The sequence below is a fragment of the Tubulanus polymorphus genome, chromosome 7, assembly GCF_964204645.1.
Source record: "Tubulanus polymorphus chromosome 7, tnTubPoly1.2, whole genome shotgun sequence".
In the NCBI taxonomy this organism is placed as follows: Eukaryota; Metazoa; Nemertea; class Palaeonemertea; order Tubulaniformes; family Tubulanidae; genus Tubulanus; species Tubulanus polymorphus.
The window spans coordinates 10,949,339-10,969,157 of record NC_134031.1 but is presented as its reverse complement, the minus strand read 5'-3'; the positions used below and the strand labels follow the sequence as shown (position 1 = coordinate 10,969,157).

General features: G+C 37.4%; 1 protein-coding gene across 3 annotated transcripts in view; it reads right to left on the bottom strand.

The window, feature by feature from the left end:
- The window catches only part of LOC141908978 (ubiquitin-like protein 5), a 50,277-nt gene extending 30,458 nt beyond the window's left edge, over positions 1–19,819 (bottom strand). The window contains exons 1-3 of one of the 3 annotated variants that reach the window (XM_074799286.1): positions 19,728–19,819; positions 12,653–12,712; positions 566–649 (exon numbers count right to left, since the gene is read on the bottom strand). In XM_074799286.1, the coding sequence (XP_074655387.1) occupies positions 566–649; positions 12,653–12,708 (140 nt within the window). In that variant the 5' untranslated portion in view covers positions 12,709–12,712; positions 19,728–19,819. Of the gene's footprint in view, positions 1–565; positions 650–12,652; positions 12,713–18,139; positions 18,217–19,589 lie in introns of those variants that run through there. The other 2 variants (XM_074799285.1, XM_074799287.1) reach the window with 2 other exon arrangements.

Sequence of the window (19,819 nt, the reverse complement as noted above, 5' to 3'; positions counted from 1 at the left end):
GCGTGCTTGGATTCGGATCGCTTAGTAATTGGCAAACAAAAATCACTACCATCCGTCACATATGCTCTCCGTGTGACATTATGGTCCGTAATTCATTTATAATCAATTTATCTGTGAATATTATGCATCAATTTGTTCAGTAAGGAATTTGCATTCAGAAATGAATTTGCATAAATTTGTTTGCGTTTTCATCTATCAGCATTAGTTTACCTAGCATACGCTTTCGTTATGCTGAAAAACGGCTTTCACAGCCTGTAATGTGGCACCACCTACATTGTTTTGTTATGCTAATGAATAGGTGATGACGTCATAGCAACATCTCTCCACGAGAGTGGTTTTTTTTTCAGCATTACTGGAGCCGTATGCTGCGAAACTATCAGTCATAAATGATAACAAAAGCAACTTCAGTAAAAATCGTTTATTATTTGTTTTTGAAAGTTTCGATTTCTGGAACTTCGGAAATTTCTTAAAGTCTGGCAACACTGAAGGATATTTATTAGATTGGAGGAAGTCCCTGTTACATGTTATCCCAATGTTGTATAATACATATAATATCATAACTTACCATTTTTTCAAGACAATTTTATCATGTCGAGTTCCAGTCTGTGCAGCAATTAATTTTTTCAAATCACCTACTGTATCATCAGCACTGTAGCTTGGTTAAGGACAAATTCAAAACATTTGAATCAGTGTACCTTTGTTATCAGGGTTTCTGCTGCTTTCCCTCTTTTTCACACTGTATCCTACTGAAAGTACCCCATATCATCCATTTGTTTAATGAGGCTATATTGTGAATGGCACATATCAGTAGTGAACCTAGCAGTGGTATTTTTCTCTTCTATGCATCAACTGCCTAGCGCATTAAATGAGGTTATCCTGTTGAGTGAATGGAGCCGAAGAATTTTCATAGCATTTCTTTAGTATGTGTTGACTGCTTGGAGGTGGTCCTTAAAAAAACGGATATTATGAACTTATTTTGATGAAATCTTAGTACACCTCCAAGTACAACATTTTATCCAGGAAGAAAGACACTAAATATTTGGATGGATATATGAAAGCTGTGGGTACTTGAGTGTGTAATGGGTAGTGTAGTGTGATCTGTGTGCATTTGTGGCCAGCACACAGATCACATTGTTCATTGGGGTTTGGTCTAGGACTAGCGAGGTTTTCACGGAAATAACGTGTAATAAATGATGACCTGAATTGCATGACTACCTACCACCCCTCATTATTGTTGGAAAACTAAACGTTCCGCACTGACTAAAAATTAGTAATAACATTTCAGAAATGGCCAGAATTTTAACTTAGGTTCTATATCATTTTTATTAGGGTTTTCTGTTTCTTCACAGAAAACCCTATAGAAATTCGCGTGATTATTATTAAGGTTTTTAGTTATTTCACAGAAAACCCTATTGATATCTGCGTGATTATTATTATTTTTTTCTTCCACACTATTTTTACTAAAATAACAAAGGCTTTGTTACCTTGCCGCTGTTGTCGATACAATCCGTCTGATATCATTCAGCTCACTTCGATCTACAAATACCCCGTGCGTATTTTGAAGAATCATCGTTACAAAAGCACTGTCGGGCCGTAAACATCGAAAATTGAGCCCCATTCAAAGAGCCGACATGTTTTTCTAAGTCCTCTTTCCGAAATCTACCGCACGTTTCTTGTCACATCAATTATCAATTCAAGCATAAATTAACAAATTTATTACCCAAAGATTGCACATTCTGTCGCGGTTTTAAAAAACTACTTTTAACAATAGCCCATTTTCCTCATCAAATCGCATTACCGATATACAGCAAATTTACTACTTGAGATTTTAAAAGCACTGTCGAGCCGTAAACATCGACGAATCGACGTGTGTCACTACATCGTCGTTCCGTGGATCAGCTGCGAGTTTCACCTCATCATGAGAATCAAATCGAGTACAAATTAATTTATTACTACCAGTGATTTGGCTGCGGGCGTCAAGCAGTTAATTTAGCAATACCTATTTTTCTTTATCAAATTAACCGTGTATTTACTAAGATAAATCATAAGTGTACCGGGGAGTCGTAGGCCTAAAGGAAACACGCCGAAGAGATATAGCGGAGAAAAGCTGTTATGTCGACGAGGTATCAAAATAAAAGAATATATTATTTTATTCGGCCGCTTCAACCTCTATATCAATACCATCAATACTCTATATTTCCTACAGTACATACCGATCATTGTCAAATGCACAAGGTATTTACTAAACACAAGTATATAACACAATCCTTTCCGTATGCTGGACTCACACTTGACATTCGGAGTAAGCGTTCGCTGTGGGGGAAAGGGATCGTTCGCTGTGTCGCTTGAAGTGTTTATCGAGTTTGACGCGGCTTTAGGCCTACCGGTACTGAGCTTTACTGTCTCAAACAAACACAGTATAATTGTTGCGTTTATTAACGGACTCATTGGATTGAACTTCATAACAAAATTTAGGATATTTAGGTGGGTTGTTATTCAATAGGCCTACGACCAATCTGTCCGGATGTTAGGCCTACGCATATACATAGGCTAGTAGCCTCTACTAGGTTAAGTGTTTGCTGTGGGGGAAAGGAGATCGTTCGCTGTGTCGCTTGAAGTGTTTATCGAGTTTACGCGACCTTAAGGCTTTAGTATGGTGGCTGATAAGGGCCATGCGTAAAAAAAACACGTATATGCAAATGAGGGCGACATTATGAAAAAACGACAAAACTAAAATAACGCGACAATTCATTAATTTGATTTTGTCACCCGCGACAAATCAATATTTTGGTTTTGTCGCCCACGACAATTCATTATATTGGTTTTATCGCACGCGACAATTCATTATTTTGGTTTTATCGCCCACGACAATTTTTTTTTTGGCGCGGTTTTATCGCCTGCGACAATTCAATATTTTGGTTTTATCGCCAGCGACAATTCATTATTTTGGTTTTATCGCCAGCGACAATTCATTATTTTGGTTTTATCGCCCGCGACAATTCATTATTTTGGTTTTATCGCCCGCGACAATTCATTAGTTTGGTTTTGTCGCCCGCGACAATTCAAGATTTTGGTTTATCGCCCGCGACAATTTATTTTTTTGGTTTTGTCGCCCGCGACAATTCAATATTTTGGTTTTATCGCCAGCGACAATTGATTATTTTGGTTTTATCGCCCGCGACAATCGATTATTTTGGTTTTATCGCCCGCGACAATTAATTTTTTTGGTTTTGTCGCCCACTTTATTAGCTTTTGAATAATTAGGCCGATTAATAACGTAATAAAGACTTATGCTTTCGCCTATTTACAAGTCGATTAATCTGATATAGTACGGAAGTGATAAAGGGCCTCGAGTTGTCCCGTTCAAACTCGACAAGTCGCCATATCTATGTCGATATATCGCGATATATCGCGTCAAGTCGACATGAATATGTCGACATATCGTGACGTTTTCACGACAAATTTCGCTTTTCGCTTTTTTTTCGACATAAATATGGCGACTTGTCGAGTTGGAACGCGACATCTCGAGGCCCCTTATCGCTTCCGTAGATATAGTGTCGAATATTAAGGTCATTTTGTACGGAAGCGATAAGGGGCCTCGAGATGTCGCGTTCCAACTCGACAAGTCGTCATATTTATGTCGACATACCGCGATATATCGCGTCAAGTCGACACGAATATGTCGCTATATCGTGACGTTTTGACGACATATTTCGTTTTCCCGACCATTTTCCTCACGACATGTCGACATATTCATGACGACTTGAAACTCAGTCGTCATATTACTGGCATCCTCATCTTACATTTAGACATGTCTTCAAATGACGGCTTGTCCCGTGGAAAATGAGCAAAAAAGCGAAATTTGTCGTGAAAACGTCACGATATGTCGACATATCCATGTCGACTTGATGCGATATATCGACATAGATATGGCGACTTGTATCTGTTGCTGAGGCACAATAATAGTGTTCGGTACATGGTCGATGAACTAAATAGGTCATTCGCATCAATACTTTGTCACAATTGATTTGCGGTATATTTTGGATTACTGTGTATGTCATTTGTCAGGACATTAAACAGTACACCACTTAGAATACTACCTAGCGTGACTCCACTAGTTAGACCGACTTTTTCCAAGATGAGGCGTTCCGTTGATTTTGGCTATAAGTTTTCGTTCAGAGAAAACTGCTGAGCCATTTTGGCGACCTATCATTGATACTGTTTCCTAATAGCCTGTTTAGTTAGTAATGGCTGATGTTGTGCCTTATCAAATGCTTTGTCGAAATCCTCCGATGAACAGGATTCTAAGACAGCAGAAAACCCGTTATCGCTGCTTTGCAGCTATATTTATTTTTTTTTTCCCTTTTCCTCATAGTTTTTGTTAAAAGTGTAAAGGCTTCCTTAACCTTACCGCTGTCGCCGATACAATCCGTATGATATCCTTCAGCTCACTTCAATCTCCAGATACTGCATGGGAATTTTGATAAATCCACGTTATAAAGGCACTGTCGAGCCGTAAACATCGGAAATTTGGCTCCGTTCAATTAGTAGCCATGTTGTGTTTTCTTTCCGATATTTCTCTCTTCTTTTCGAGGAAGAGCTATCGAATAATTCCCTCTCTTCTCAACAATCAATTTCAAAGTCAATTTTATGAATTTATTGCTCAGCGGGTCTGAGTCCAAGAGTTAACGAGTCCGGCGTTCGCGTGTCTGACAGGTTTACGGGCATTTGTTTGTTACCTCTTTAATATTTTTGATTTCTTGTTATTCCGGTTATTTTATTTAAGTATATTGCTGATCAGTTCATGTAACCAAAAGCGTCAATAAACAGATTTGGAATTGATCAAGTATAAATCAAGGTCGTTGAGTCGCGGAAGGCTACTAGACTTACATTCATCTCAGAGAGAAAACAAATGACAGAAAAGTATCAGGTGATTATCGATAGCCTACTACGGTACACACAGTTGACAAACAGTGTTAGGCCTGCGCCGGTTGGTGCCTACTGGGACTGAATATACTGGTTGGTCGGTTGGTTCGGTTGTGAAGTGTGGAAGCTAAGAAAGCCTACCGGTATTTATATGTCTATAGCAGGCCTATTATATAGTAGCCAATACCATTTTGGTACGAAGTTGTTACCGGTACGTGACTGTACGGTGATCTCCACAGGTTAACCGTACGTGAGTTCCCTACTAACGCCGTACGTGAGTTCCTAGTAGCCAATACCATTTTGGTACGAAGTTGTTACCCGTACGTGACTGTACGGTGATATCCACAGGTTAACCGTACGTGAGTTCCCTAAAAACGCCGTACGTGAGTTCCTATAATCTGCAAACGCGCATGCGTGAAAGAATAGAGTTTGGGTTAGGTGAGGCGAGGCTATTTGTAAATCAAATTTCATCCACCATGCAGTTACGTTCTGTGGCACAGTGAGTAAATCACTGGACTACTACTGGATTTTTTTTCGTTTGGTTTCGAATCCCAATATTGCAAGTCTGAGCGTCAACGTACTCACATACGGCTAACCTGTAGAAATCACCGTACAGTCACATACAGGTTACAACAGCGTTTTAAGTATTAAGTGAGTACGACAAGCCTACCATGCCTATGTACTATATAGACACACTTTTTCCCTCTTATCGGCCCTACAGTGATGTTACTATAACTGGTGCCATTATAACATGGATAGGATTTGGTCAGGACTAGCCTAAAGTCTAATTCAGTCTATGTACTACAGTGCTTCATCTAGCATTAAAAAAGGGCAGGGTGCTGATTTCAAATAAGGGCATTTTTATGCGTGATTCCATTGGAGCAAGGGCACATAATAACGCACTCACGTCCGTTTTAGGGGCAACCTGCAATGTTCCCTATTGCATAGAATCGAGGTACCCCCTACTACAATTGAGGACTAGAAACTATGTTTAACTCTTGCCATGAGTGACACACTTGACCACAGTACATCCTTACACCTATGTCTGTCAATGAAGAAAAATAATCAGATAGGGCTTTCAAAATTATTTGGAAAACCAGTTGCAGACAAAAATGGCAGAAAAAAGCAATCTCAAAAAGCAAATGATACAGCGAAAAAAAGCCAGCAATAGTGTATAGGCCTACATGAAATTGCATTTTTTAATGTTAGAAATATCAAATTAATTGATTTAAATTGATAGTGTTAGTGATTGGCGAGTGACTGTTGATAATTGGTAGGCAGCCAGCTTAAGAACACAATATTGCTATTAGGCCACTCAAACTAAATTGTCTCTGCAAGTCTCTCTGTGAGTTCACTGCAAAAAGTTTTTCACCTTGTGTATATAAAATTTGTCTAATAGTCTAGATACAAAGATCCAGAGCATCACGATGTGTTCAAAACGAAACAATCCATCGAATATACACTACCAGCTTTACAACGGCAGTCGCTAGAATGATTGGCAGTAGTTTGGAAGGCAGCCAATTTCTTGGAAACTAAAACTAGGCCACGCGTCTGAGGCACGTTTTCACACGATGCACACTGACTGCAGGACATTTAAATATAATCACTGATCACATGAGCTACTATCGTTGATATCATACGAGATATTTCATAGCCGTCGCACGATTCTTACTAACAGTCGGGTGTGAAAGCCTATTTTGAAAGCCCTGACTGATTACTCGTGACTCGAGGGCAGACCTACGGCAAGTGATGAGGGCACAAGGGCGAGCATGGGACACATCTGAAGGGCACAAGGGCGGCTATTTTCGGGGGCGGGGCGGACCGCCCCTCCATTTTTGGCTAGTTGAAGCACTGGTACTAATTCACTCGATAGGCCTATTTTTAAAACAATACAGTGAAGTATTCACAGGCAGAAAGGCTAATTGATTTGAGCCATGTGATTAAATTTGGCCAAGCCTCCTCTGACCTGCTGACATTAATAGTCAAACCAAAACGTTCATGTGGTCATGGCTTGTATACCAGAAATCATTGTAGGTATGTACATTTTGCTGTTCGTAGGTTTGGTATACCGATTTCTCCATTCTTGACTGATAAGTGTACGGTACAGCTGTACGCATTATGCAATTGTTCCAATGGGAATAGGGCCTATTGATTGGGCTTATTATTTCCTGCTTTAGAATACTGAAATAAGCCAAACGTTCATTCAAACATCCAACATCGGTGAAAGTTTGATTACTGTATACATGTACTGTAGGTTTTCATGTTGTGTGAATATTTTGCAGTTCAAATGGGTATGATGCTGATTCCAATGTCAAACGCATGAAGTTAGATGGTCAAGGACAGTCAACACCAAAATATCTCTCTTCGACCGATGTTGCGCAATAAAAGATCTGATTCTTTCAACTCAAGGAAAGTGATTCAACACGATCGACATAACACTGGAATAGGTTTGCAGTAACTAACAGTTCATTTGATTTAGTCCTATGTACTTTTTAGCCAATTTGGATTTGATCGTAATTGAAACTCTGGAACTGTTAACAAAAGACAAGTAAGACAAGTTGAAAAAACACAAGTAATGCTTGATTCTCATGTTCAAATTTTAATTCAAATTCAAATTTATTTTATTACATCATATTTACAAAGCATATCATTGGTTCATACAGTAATAAAAATTAGGACAGAACAAATATTATTACAGAATTTCCAAAAAGGCAATGAATTTCTATAACTAAATGAACATTATTTTTCTAATAACTCAGATCAAGAGTGACTCTCCCGTTTATTAGGAAACACAATTAATATTTGTTGATTGTACGTACGCGTATGTTTGGTTTCAAAGCTGAATCATATTTGACGTTTACACAGTGGTTGTATAATAGGTTCGAATCTGTCAATGCATTTTATTCTATGTATCGATATTTCAATTGACTAATATTCCCATCATTCTGAATGGCTTTGCAGAAAACCCGTCATCGCTGCTATATTTTTACAATTGCGATTGGTATAATTTTTCTTTTAAACGGCCGTTAAGGCCTCATGTTTCGTCTGCAATTCACTGCAAATAGTTACGCAACTACGCACATTTCAGTGTTTTTTGCAGCTGTACACTCAATTGGCACCGTTCGTGACTAGCTTCACTGCGGAATTATCATTAATTAACATCGCCATATCACATCATCAACTTATATTGTGTCTTAAAACCCTAACAGCCGAAATAATTGAAATGCACACACGATTTCTATCATTGAAAATTGAGAGAGTGGCCATGTTTGTGTTCTGCTGCTTCACGTAAATACCGCGCGGTGGCGCAACCGCGCGGAGTGGGGCCGATACGTCCAGCAAGGCAGAAACCCATTATCACTGCTTTACAGCTACATTCACTACTTATTATTTCCTTATCAAATTCATAATTCAATGAAAGCATTAAAAATCGATATTCTGTTTTTGTTACATGAATATACGGATATTGTGCATACAGCCTCAGAGGTTGACTCGCTTAATTCGATGTCGATTAATTTGTATAACCACCTAATTTTTACGAAAGATCCCAATTTTTCCTTCATCGTTATTCCCTCCAATTTCCATTGGATAATAGGTACTTCGTAATTCCTAAATCGTAGCCGTATCCACAGTCCCTTTTCTTAACTAGAGGACCAGAGCTGCCAACCTCAGAAAGATGTTGTCAGTACAATTTTTTGAGTTTGTCAGTATTTTCTTGAGGTTGTCAGTATTTTTCCAAGAATAACGCGACACGAAAAAAGCTGATGTTTTTATGATCATCAAAGATTCTGGAGTTTTTGGTTCTAATGATAGCGGTTCTTATTCTAAATCTAATTGCTTTATTAATTCATAGCCCCTTATTACAGTTTATGATTCATAAAGGTCTTAATTTACTCGTAATTTAAAGCTTTTATTATCATTGAATTAAATCATAAGACGCGTGCCAGAGCTCTCCGGGTGCGTCTCAGTAGTGTTACAATACAGGGCATGTATTAATAGCTATATATGTTCTCTATTGATCACTGCTACTACAGCAGGGAAGTGTGTCTGTGTGTGAGACTATAGTATTACGAAAGCATAGGCTGCTCTGGCTGCATGCCAACAGGTGTTGAAAGATGAAACAATACTGACGTTGATAAGATGAATAGCTGATAGGGTTCCACTACTAATTGTAGGCCCACTATTGACTATTGAGTCAATTATTTTATCAATTTTCAGAATTCTATTCAAGACCCTTACTACATAGAGAGCGACCGTAACACCGTACACAATAGGCCACTGCCGTATGAAAATACGGAGAAACTGTATGGGTTGGCAGCTCTGGAGGACCAAAGGTCCTGCGTTCTCGAGGTAAAGTTTTTCTATAATATCAATTAAAACATATTACATTGTTCATTCTACTACTCTTTAAATTATGCAGATCTGTTTGCTTTAACAACTGCCCGGGACTGCGTTTTCCCGATGATAAATCACTATCCCGGAGTTAAATATTTTCATCAATGGGATAGTGCGTGCTTCAAACCTGTGTTAACTTTATCACCGGGATAAAATCAGCTATCCCAGTGATAAAGTCACCACACCTCCAACGTGGTGATAGCAACACTATCACCAGGATAAATCATCAAAATGGCTGCCATTTTTTATATCTATCAAGAACGAATTTACAGACACACCGATATCGATATCACGAAACAGTTAAATTTGCAATTAATGATTATTCAGAAAATGAAGTGAGACAGAAGAATAGATTAAGTCCCGAAAATATCACACGTATATCAGATTTAATTCGAGAAGATATAACGTATGATACATAACGTTCCAAAGCACTTTCTGCTGAGTTACAAGTGAAGGTTGCTCTCCGATATTACGCAACGGGTAGTTATTTGGAAGCACTGGGTGATACATTTGGTCTTGTTAAATCAACTGTTTGGAAATGTGTCCATAGAGTATCAGAGGCGCTTGCCAGGAAAAGTAACGAATATATAGTCTGACCACAGATCAGGATAAAAATCGAATACTACAAGGTTTCTACGATTTTGGAGGTTTTCCTGATTGTATTGGTTAGGTGCAATTGATTGTACGCAGATTCGTATCAAGGGCCCGCAAGAGAATGAAAATGCATATGTCAATAGAAAAGGATTTCATTCAATAAATACCCAGGCAGTATTGGACCATACAGGTAAGTTTTGCTTCTTGTTTGTTGGTTTATTCTGTCAGTATCGAGTTTATCAGTAAATCAACTTTCTTTTAAATAGGTAAATTAATCAATGTTGTAGCAAAGTGACCAGGCTCCTGCCATGACCATGACTGACATATTTTCTGCAACTCGGCACTCAAGAGATAAAAAATTGGTACCTAGTTTAAATTCATATTGTCTGAATTAATTCATATATATTGTCTGAAAATTGTATTGAAGATATTGAGAAGATAATTACAGAACCCTTGAAGACGGATTGATTATTGGTGATAGTGGCTACGGTTGCTCATCATACCTAATGACACATTATTTGCGGCCAAGTAATCTAGGACTGGAGCGTTACAACCGAGCGCATATATCATCAAGAGTACGAATTGAAATGGCTTTTGGGGAATTGAAAAAACGTTTATTGGTAATTATCAAATTACCCAATTGCTGGGAAGCAACTATGACTAGAATTCAACTTCCACTATTCAAGAACTACATTTCTTTTAGGTTTTTAGGATGCATCGATTAAATCGCGATTTTCCATACTCTTTAAAAACACGGATACATACTTCAAGGGGATAAACAATTAATTGCAGCTGATTAACTGATTGAGAATCTATCAAACAATCAAATCAACTATAGAGAAATAGGATACTAATTCTTCTATACATAATTTTCAGGTTCTTCATGGTGAACTGCAATTGAAACCAAAATGTTGTTGTCATGCAATTGCGGCGTGCTTTGTGTTACATAATCTAGCTATAGAATTTGGAGAACCCGACATGGAATATGAGCCACAACAATAAATTCCAATTTGGTTGGAGCCGCATGAAGGACGAGATATTGGCAATGCTGTGAGGAATCATATTGTGCAGACTTTTTTGACGCCTTATAAAACGTTACCATTATGAAACCTAAACAATGTTAACCATTCAGCGTCATTTTACAAACGACAGCCGTAAATCGATGTGCAAAACGTCACAGGTCTATGTGTACACAAACAAGCTATCTGGCAAAATATTATTGACATAGATGTAGAATGGCTTCCTGTGATTATATAATGACCTATATTTGAACGTCGAAATGTTATATTGCATTGAATATCATTAGAAGACGTATTGTAATAGTAAAGGATGTATGATTATATCAGAAGGGGCAGGCATAAATAGAAATGATAAGTAAATCGGATTATTCGGTTAAATGGCGGATGTATACACGATTTGGAAGTCTGATATAAAAGTCAGACCCTGACGTGGGCATGCCGGTGGAATGACGAAGCTATCTACGATGTGTGTAGGGCCGGCGTGAATTTCATCAGCGGCTAAAAGCGGTCAATATGAAAATGTGTAAACATATAATTTCAATATTCAAACGTTTTAGAAAATATGTTTGATATTAGGAGTATGCAGGTTTCGTGAGATTAGCAATTTATAATAGCATAGCAATCATATACGGCTCCGCGTCCTCTGATGGCATGTGTATTAGGTGACAATTCAATTCAATTCTTTATTGATCCTTATTACATTGAAATTTCGGGATAAAATTCCCAAATTCAATAAATACAAATTTTAAAATAAATTAATACAACATACATGACACACGGGTAATTCATACAGAACAACATAAGCATGTTATTTTAAATGACAATGTCTACTTCAACCCACCCAGACTCAAGACTCTAGGATATCGAGTGACAGCCAAACCCGTGGCCCGGGCCGGCTGGCTAGGCCACACGATATGCTCGAAGTCATGATGAAGCAGACATCAGAAGAGCTCTCTCTTCAACCATGGAGGCTATGAAGTTGCAGACCAGCTTAGAGGCATAAGTAAATGAAGTCGGTCGCAAGTTCGCGATCAATTATTGAGAATTTTCATTAAAAAAAATTTAAACTACTACTAGAGTCGAAGACCTGTATCATCTACCCAATCGCCAAATCTCATCATTCCCCAAATTTCTTAAAACTTCGATTTCAAATTTGCAATTCCACATTAGCTTAGCCCAGAAATTATACATTTTTTTCGCAGGCGTCAAATAATTTTCTAAAATTAATTTTCTTGTTTCAGATAACTGGTTCGTTTTGAATTTGGATTTCTAAAGAAAACAAGGAAGCTCATATCCGTTAAATATATTCTATTCATATAATTAAACTCATTGAAAAATGTCGAAAAAGACAAATATCTGAAAATCATCAAACATAAACATTGAACGGATGAATTTTGGAAGCCTGTTGGCTGGTAAAAATAAGACAAACATGTATTCTCAATTAACCTGTTCTCCTAAGTATATATACCCCTGTTTTTAGTCCATCCTCACACCTGACGATGATCTCTAGGGTGAGATCGAAACGTCGTGTTTATTATATATTTCAAATTGTTCGAATTAATAAATTCTTGATTTTAAATTCTTTTAATCTGTAGATAGTGGGTTTCAATCTTTTTAAGCTAATGGACATCGTGAAATACAACAAAATTGTACTTATTTGGCAGCAGGCGCATACGCCCAAAACTTATCTTTCTATATTGTACTATTTAAAAGGATACTTGCATTTGACTCTTACTTTTTTTCCCAATCGATCATTACAAGTGACCTCAATCATTTCCCTGAAACAAAATTACATGTAATAGTAGTGATGAATTTTAGGGGTTCAGCTACACCATCCCTACTTCATGAAATGTTCAACAATATCATCTATACAATAAAATACTGCGTTGAAGGCTGCAATTAATGTACCCACTCATCGTTGCTGAACTCAAATTTTTCCCGTTAAGTTACATGTTTTAAAAAGATTGTTGATCTGAGGAAGTTGCAATATTCATTTTAAGCCAGGGTTAAAATTTGGTTAAAAAGGTGTTTGCCATCAACAGCTAAGTACTGTACTACAGTGATTTACTGACCAACTTAGGTTACATACACAATATCAAAATAATGCATGGCACAGTTCTCTGATGCTGATTTATGCTTCTCATGCCGATGTATGCATAGTTTATGATGTTGGTGGTGAACATTTATAATTGGATAGGCTTTGTTATGATATCTGGTTATGAAATTAAACCACAGACAGATATACTGATGGGGGTGTGGTTAGTCTAGGAATTCTGAACACTTAAGCATTTAAATGCATTTTCCAGTCAGTTAAAGTTACTGTCACTAATAGGATTATAGGAATGGGAGGCCAGGTGCTATTCAACGCAAATACCTGTACAACTAGGGGTCCAGAGACATCATGCCCACTTGGGAAGTGGTTTCAAATGCTCAATAATCTAACAATTTCAATATTCAACGTCCCCTGGTGACCATATACAAAAACCAATGACCTTGAAACTCACCACAATCATAGAACATACTACTACGATTTTGTAATTGATTGTGATAACAAAATATGCCTCGTTACCAATTTAATATGGAAATACTGAACTTATGAACTTCAACAATATTGATCATGAACAAAATATGCCTAGGTACCAATATAATAAGGAAATACTAAGTTATCCTACTATTCAACGCCCCCTGGTGATCTCTGACTGATGATTTCAAGTCTTTCTTACCGATTTAAAGCTCAATTTTCAAAAATATTCATCAATATTTCAACTCGGTACAAAATGGATATAAAAACGATGATTTATCTGGACTGCACCACCCTACTGATTTGATTAAGACCTAGGCCTATTTGAGGCATGCACACCCAAAATTAAGCGAAATATCCCATGAAGATGGTGGACAATAAAAAAAAAATAGACTTCGGTACAAAATGGATATAAAAACGATGATTTATCTGGACTGCACCACCCTACTGATTTGATTAAGACCTAGGCCTATTTGAGGCATGCACACCCAAAATTAAGCGAAATATCCCATGAAGATGGTGGACAATCAAAAAAAAATAGACTTCAGTGTTGCCATCTCAACGCCTGTAAAGTTTTTCCAATACGTTCATGCTTCGTCAACTACCTTTTCTTTTATATTACTCAAGACGTTTCAAAAATTCATAGTGTCTCACAGTCGGATGGAATAATAGGATATATAACTGTTATATCACTAGTAAGTGTCGTATAAAATAAATGTTTTGATTTTAGATTGAAAAACGAAGTTTCTTCAGTATTTTGTGAGGTCGCCATGTGTGGAGTCAGAGGCCATTATCTTTTAAACGTATCAGTGTTCTCCACGGGCTGTTTTAGCAGGGCCAGCCGCCCTGCTAAAATTATATGCCACCATGCTAAAAACTCAGCGCCCTGCCTGATGGTTATACTGCCCTTCTTAAATTTTTTTCGTTGTCGTATTTACGGGAAGCTAAATCACGATGTACCTACTAAGTTGTGAAATCAGATGCGTGAATTGTTCTAGTACTTGGACTTAGCCAACTTTTAAGATAACGGCGGTCACAAGAATGATTGGCAGCTCAGTGTCTGGAGCCTTTTCAGTATCTACGAGAGCTCACCCTGCATATGGCACGTGCCACTGATCAATAATGTTCGTTTGGCGTCTGTGGATCATCAATAAATGTATGCGCAAATGAAGTTTATATACATTTTTGTTGACTGCATCATTGATATTGTGTCATATATATCTAGTAGGGTTTTCTTTGAGCTGAGATTAAACAGTAAAGGTAACACATCAAACTAGGGGTCCAGGGACACCATGCCCACTTGGGAAGTGGTTTCAGATGCTCAATCTAACAATTTCAATATTCAACGCCCCATCCAATGACCTTGAAAAAATCTAATGACCTTGAAACTCACCACAATCATAGCACATGTCAACAGCTACAATTTTGTAATTGATTGTGGTAACAAAATATGCCTAGGTACCAATACGATACGGAAATACTAAGTTATTCTACTATTTAATGCCCCCTGGTGACCATACGCGAAGCCCAATGACATTGACACTCACCATCATCATAGAACATGTCATGAGCTACAAATTTGCAATTGATCATGGTAACAAAATATGCCTAGGTACCAATATAATAAGGAAATACTAAGTTATTCTACTATTCATCGCCCCCTAGTGACCATATAGAATAATTTTATGTCCTTGAAACTTACCACAATCAGAGACCGTGTCATGAGCTACAACTTTCCAATCGATTCTGGTAGCAAAATATGCATACATATGAATATAATATAGAAATACTAAGTTATTGTGGTCTGATGGCCATATACAACTAGGGGTCCAGGGACACCATGCCCACTTGGGAAGTGGTTCCAAATGCTCAACAATCTAACAATTTAACAATTTCAATATTCAACGCCCCCTGGTGACCATATACAAAAACCAATGAACTTGAAACTCATCACAATCATAGAACATGTCAGCAGCTACGATTTTGTAATTGATTGTGATAACAAACTATGCCTGGTTTCCAATTTAATATGGAAATACTAAGTTATTCTACTATTAAACGCCCCCTTGTGACCATATTCAAATCAAATGACCTCGAAACTTACCAAAATCATAGAACATGTCATGAACTACAACTTTGCAATTGATCATGGTAACAAAATATGCCTAGGTACCAATATAATAAGGAAATATTAAGTTATTCTACTATTCAACGCCCCCTGGTGACCATATAGAATAACTAATGTCCTTAAAACTCGCAACAATTATAGATGATGTCATCAGCTACAACTTTCCAATTGATTGTGGTTACAAAATATGCATAGGTACGAATATAATATAGAAATGCTAAGATATTGCATTATTCAACGCCCCCTGGTGACCATATACAAAAACCAATGAACTTGAAACTCATCACAATCATAGAACATGTCAGCAGCTACGATTTTGTAATCGATTGTGATAACAAACTATGCCTGGTTTCCAATTTAATATGGAAATACTAAGTTATTCTACTATTAAACGCCCCCTGGTGACCATATTCAAATCAAATGACCTCGAAACTTACCAAAATCATAGAACATGTCATGAACTACAACTTTGCAATTGATCATGGTAACAAAATATGCCTAGGTACCAATATAATAAGGAAATATTAAGTTATTCTACTATTCAACGCCCCCTGGTGACCATATAGAATAACTAATGTCCTTAAAACTCGCAACAATTATAGATGATGTCATCAGCTACAACTTTCCAATTGATTGTGGTTACAAAATATGCATAGGTACGAATATAATATAGAAATGCTAAGATATTGCATTATTCAACGCCCCCTGGTGGCCATATACAAAATCCAATGACCTTGAAACTCACCACAATCATAGAACACGTTATGAGCTACAACTTTCTAAATGATTGTGGTGACAAAATACGCTTAGGTATCAATATAATGTGGAAAAACTTTTTCCCACTTACGAATGAGTACTGGTGACACAAAGATGGCCGCAATTGCTGGTCATAATTGGCTGATGAAAAATACCCGTCTCAGGTATAAAACATCCCTTTCCAAAGAATACCCATCACAAATTGCAATGAGAAATGGTAAACCAGTAGGAAGCTACAGGACTCAGAATTCGGTCCAAAATTAACATTTTTGGGCACTAAAAAGGTCACAGGACGGCCATCTTAAGTCCGATCGACCCAATTTTTGTTATGCTGATGGGCCCTGTGGGGATTCATATAAATCCAAAAGATCAAGGTAATTGATCAAAGCGTCTTCAAAATTTCCCTCAAAAAATGTGTAAAAAGTGCTGATTTTGGCGAACAACAATGACTGCCAGTCGGCCATTTTGAATCTGACAGGGCCAGTTTTTGGGCTGAAGATGTGTCTAGGGTAGATACATGTGTAGGCCTAACCCAAATATCAAGACATTACCTTGAAGCGTCTTCAAAACTTCCCAAAATAACTGGATTCCGTCTACGGACGGACGGACGAACGACGGACGAAAAGTGAACGCAATAGCCCGCTGGGACTAAAGTCCCAAGTGGGCTAAAAACTGATGGGCTTGAAACTCATCACAATTATAGAACATGTCATGAGCTACAACTTTGCAATCGATTGTGGTAACAAAATATGCTTAAGTATCAATATAATGTGGGAAAACTTTTTTCCATCAATGAATGAGTACTGATGACACCAAGATGGCCGCCAATTGCGTCATAATTGCCTGATCAAAAATACCTGTCTCGGGTATAAAAGATCTCTTTTCAAAGAATACCCATCACAAATTGCAATGAAAAATGGCAAACCAGTAGGAAACTAAAGGACTAAAGAATTCGGGCAAAAATTTACATTTTTGAGCACTAAAAAGGTCATAGTACGGCCATCTTGAGTCTGATCAACCCAATTCTTCTTATGATGGGCCCTTGGGGGATTCACATATATACGAAAGATCAAGGTAATTGATCAAAGCGTCTTCTAAATTTCCCTCAAAAAGTTCAAAAACGTGTAAAAAGTGCTAATTTTGGCAAACAACAATGGCTGCCAGTCGGCCATCTTGAATCTGAAAGGGCCAGTTTTTGGGCTGAAGATGTGTCTAGAGTAGATACATGTATGAACCAAATATCAAGACATGACCTTGAAGCGTCTTCAAAACTACCCAAAATAACTGGATTCCGTCTACGGACGGACACTATAACGCCAACGGATGAAAGGACAGATGGATGAAAAGTGAACGCAATAGCCCGCTGGGACTGAAGTCCCAACAAGTGGGCTAAAAAGTGATATGTAGCGATGATCGTCAGCCTCAACGCGAGTGTGATAATGTATTGATATCCCTGGCCAAGTGCCAAGTAGGCCTACCTGGTTTCCTGGAAAACTAAAACTAGACCTCGTGTTGAGGCATGTTCTTCTCGCAACACGCCACGCTGCCTCAGCGCTGTTGCCTATGAAATATCTTATCTTATATGTTATATTTGATTTCATCAAAATATATTTTATGCTTCATAATCGTATTGCTTTATTTTCTAAAAAAATTGCATGTAAGTGTTTGTTCATGCGGGTCCTCCTTATTACCGAGATGACGTTTTTACCGAGATCAACCTAGATGACATGAAATATAACGTATTTACTTATTCCTTATTGATTTTAACACTTGAAATCATGTTATATCAGTATTAAATACCTTGAAATATGTTATCCTACCGCTACGTTGGATATGATAAAACCTCACTGCAAAGGCTAGAAATCACTATAAATGTCCTAAAATTATCAAAAAACATTTTGCAACGGCTGACGATGTAATGACTGGTTGCCAGGTATCACATGGTGGCAGCACTTGACGGCCCAATTTCGATTGTTGGTTCGAGTCCTGGTGCATTTCATATTTTTATTATGAATCTACGAGTTTAGTCCTTCTAAAATCAATTTTATTTCATAATATTATTTCATATTTATCAGTGTTTATCAGTGTTGCCTGCAATAAATTAACCTTAGAGTCTTGAACTCAACAACAAAGTGATGACACCCGGCACCAGTCATTACTTCCATTATATGCTTCGAGCGTCATCGCTAAATTTATTTTTGGTAGTTTTTTTTACATTTCTAGTAATCTTTATCGTTTACAGATTGTCAGGATATCATACTCAAAGGATTACGCGTGACGATATATAGTAAGTAAAATATCACTAACTAAAAACTTGAAGCGAGAGATTTTTATTGCAAATGAACTAGAACATGGCGGATTTATGTTCCAATTCCGGTTCTGACTAGCGCCATCAAACGAGTAATTAAAGAACTTGAATTTGTCGATATCCCGTATTACAGATATAATATGATTTCAAGTGTTAAAACCGATAAGGAATAAATAAATATGCTATATTTCCTGTCAACTCGGTAATAAGGAGGACCGGTTCATGCGATTCATTCTGAGTGCGTAGGTTGTCGTCAGCGGTCATCCTTATAACCGAGATGACGTATTTTACCGAGATCAACCGAGATGAAATGAAATATAACATATTTATTTATTCCTTATCGATTTTAACAATTGAAATCATATTATATCAGTAATAAATACTTGCTGGAGTCATATTTTACATATTTTGTCGGATATTTTTGTAGAAAAATAACTTAACTTTACCGAGATGAGATCGTCGATCAATCAAATTCAATGAAATTTTATTGCTAACCAAGTTTACGTATTTGAAGTCAAAATTTTTTTTAATAAAAAAAATATGTAAAATATGACTCTAGAAGGTATTTATTACTGATATAACATGATTTCAAGTGTTAAAATCGATAAGGAATAAATAAATATGCTATATTTAATTTCATCACGGTTCATCTCGGAACATCTCGGTAAAATACGTCATCTCGGTAATAAGGATGACCTGTCGTCAGTTTCTCTAAAAATAGACTTAGTAACTGAACCATTCACCCAGTTTTCGTTAATGATAGATTTTATTTATTTATTTCTATAGTGATATTTGGCTTGGCATCAACTTTTCACAAATTCCAGTGTGATTTTCTGTCTCAGACACTCTCACTCTGAGGTGGCGTTGTTAGATTAAAAAATTTTCGTGGGGGAGAACAGGAAAAAACGACTTTACTTCGTTACCTAACACTGTCTTACTTACAACGTCAACGAGTAGTTGGCTATTGCCTTATGGCCTAATTATTAAATGGGACAGAAACAAATCCACCAGCAAGTGCTTCACCGATGGCTATGTGTCAATACGGTATGAGAAATCTGAATTCAAACAAACCGTGCGTACCGTAGTCGATCGATCTTAACGATCAGCAAAACAAGGCGTCACAGGTCGAAACAGGTTAAACTGCAGCAATGCAGCATGTCCCGAGAGAGGAC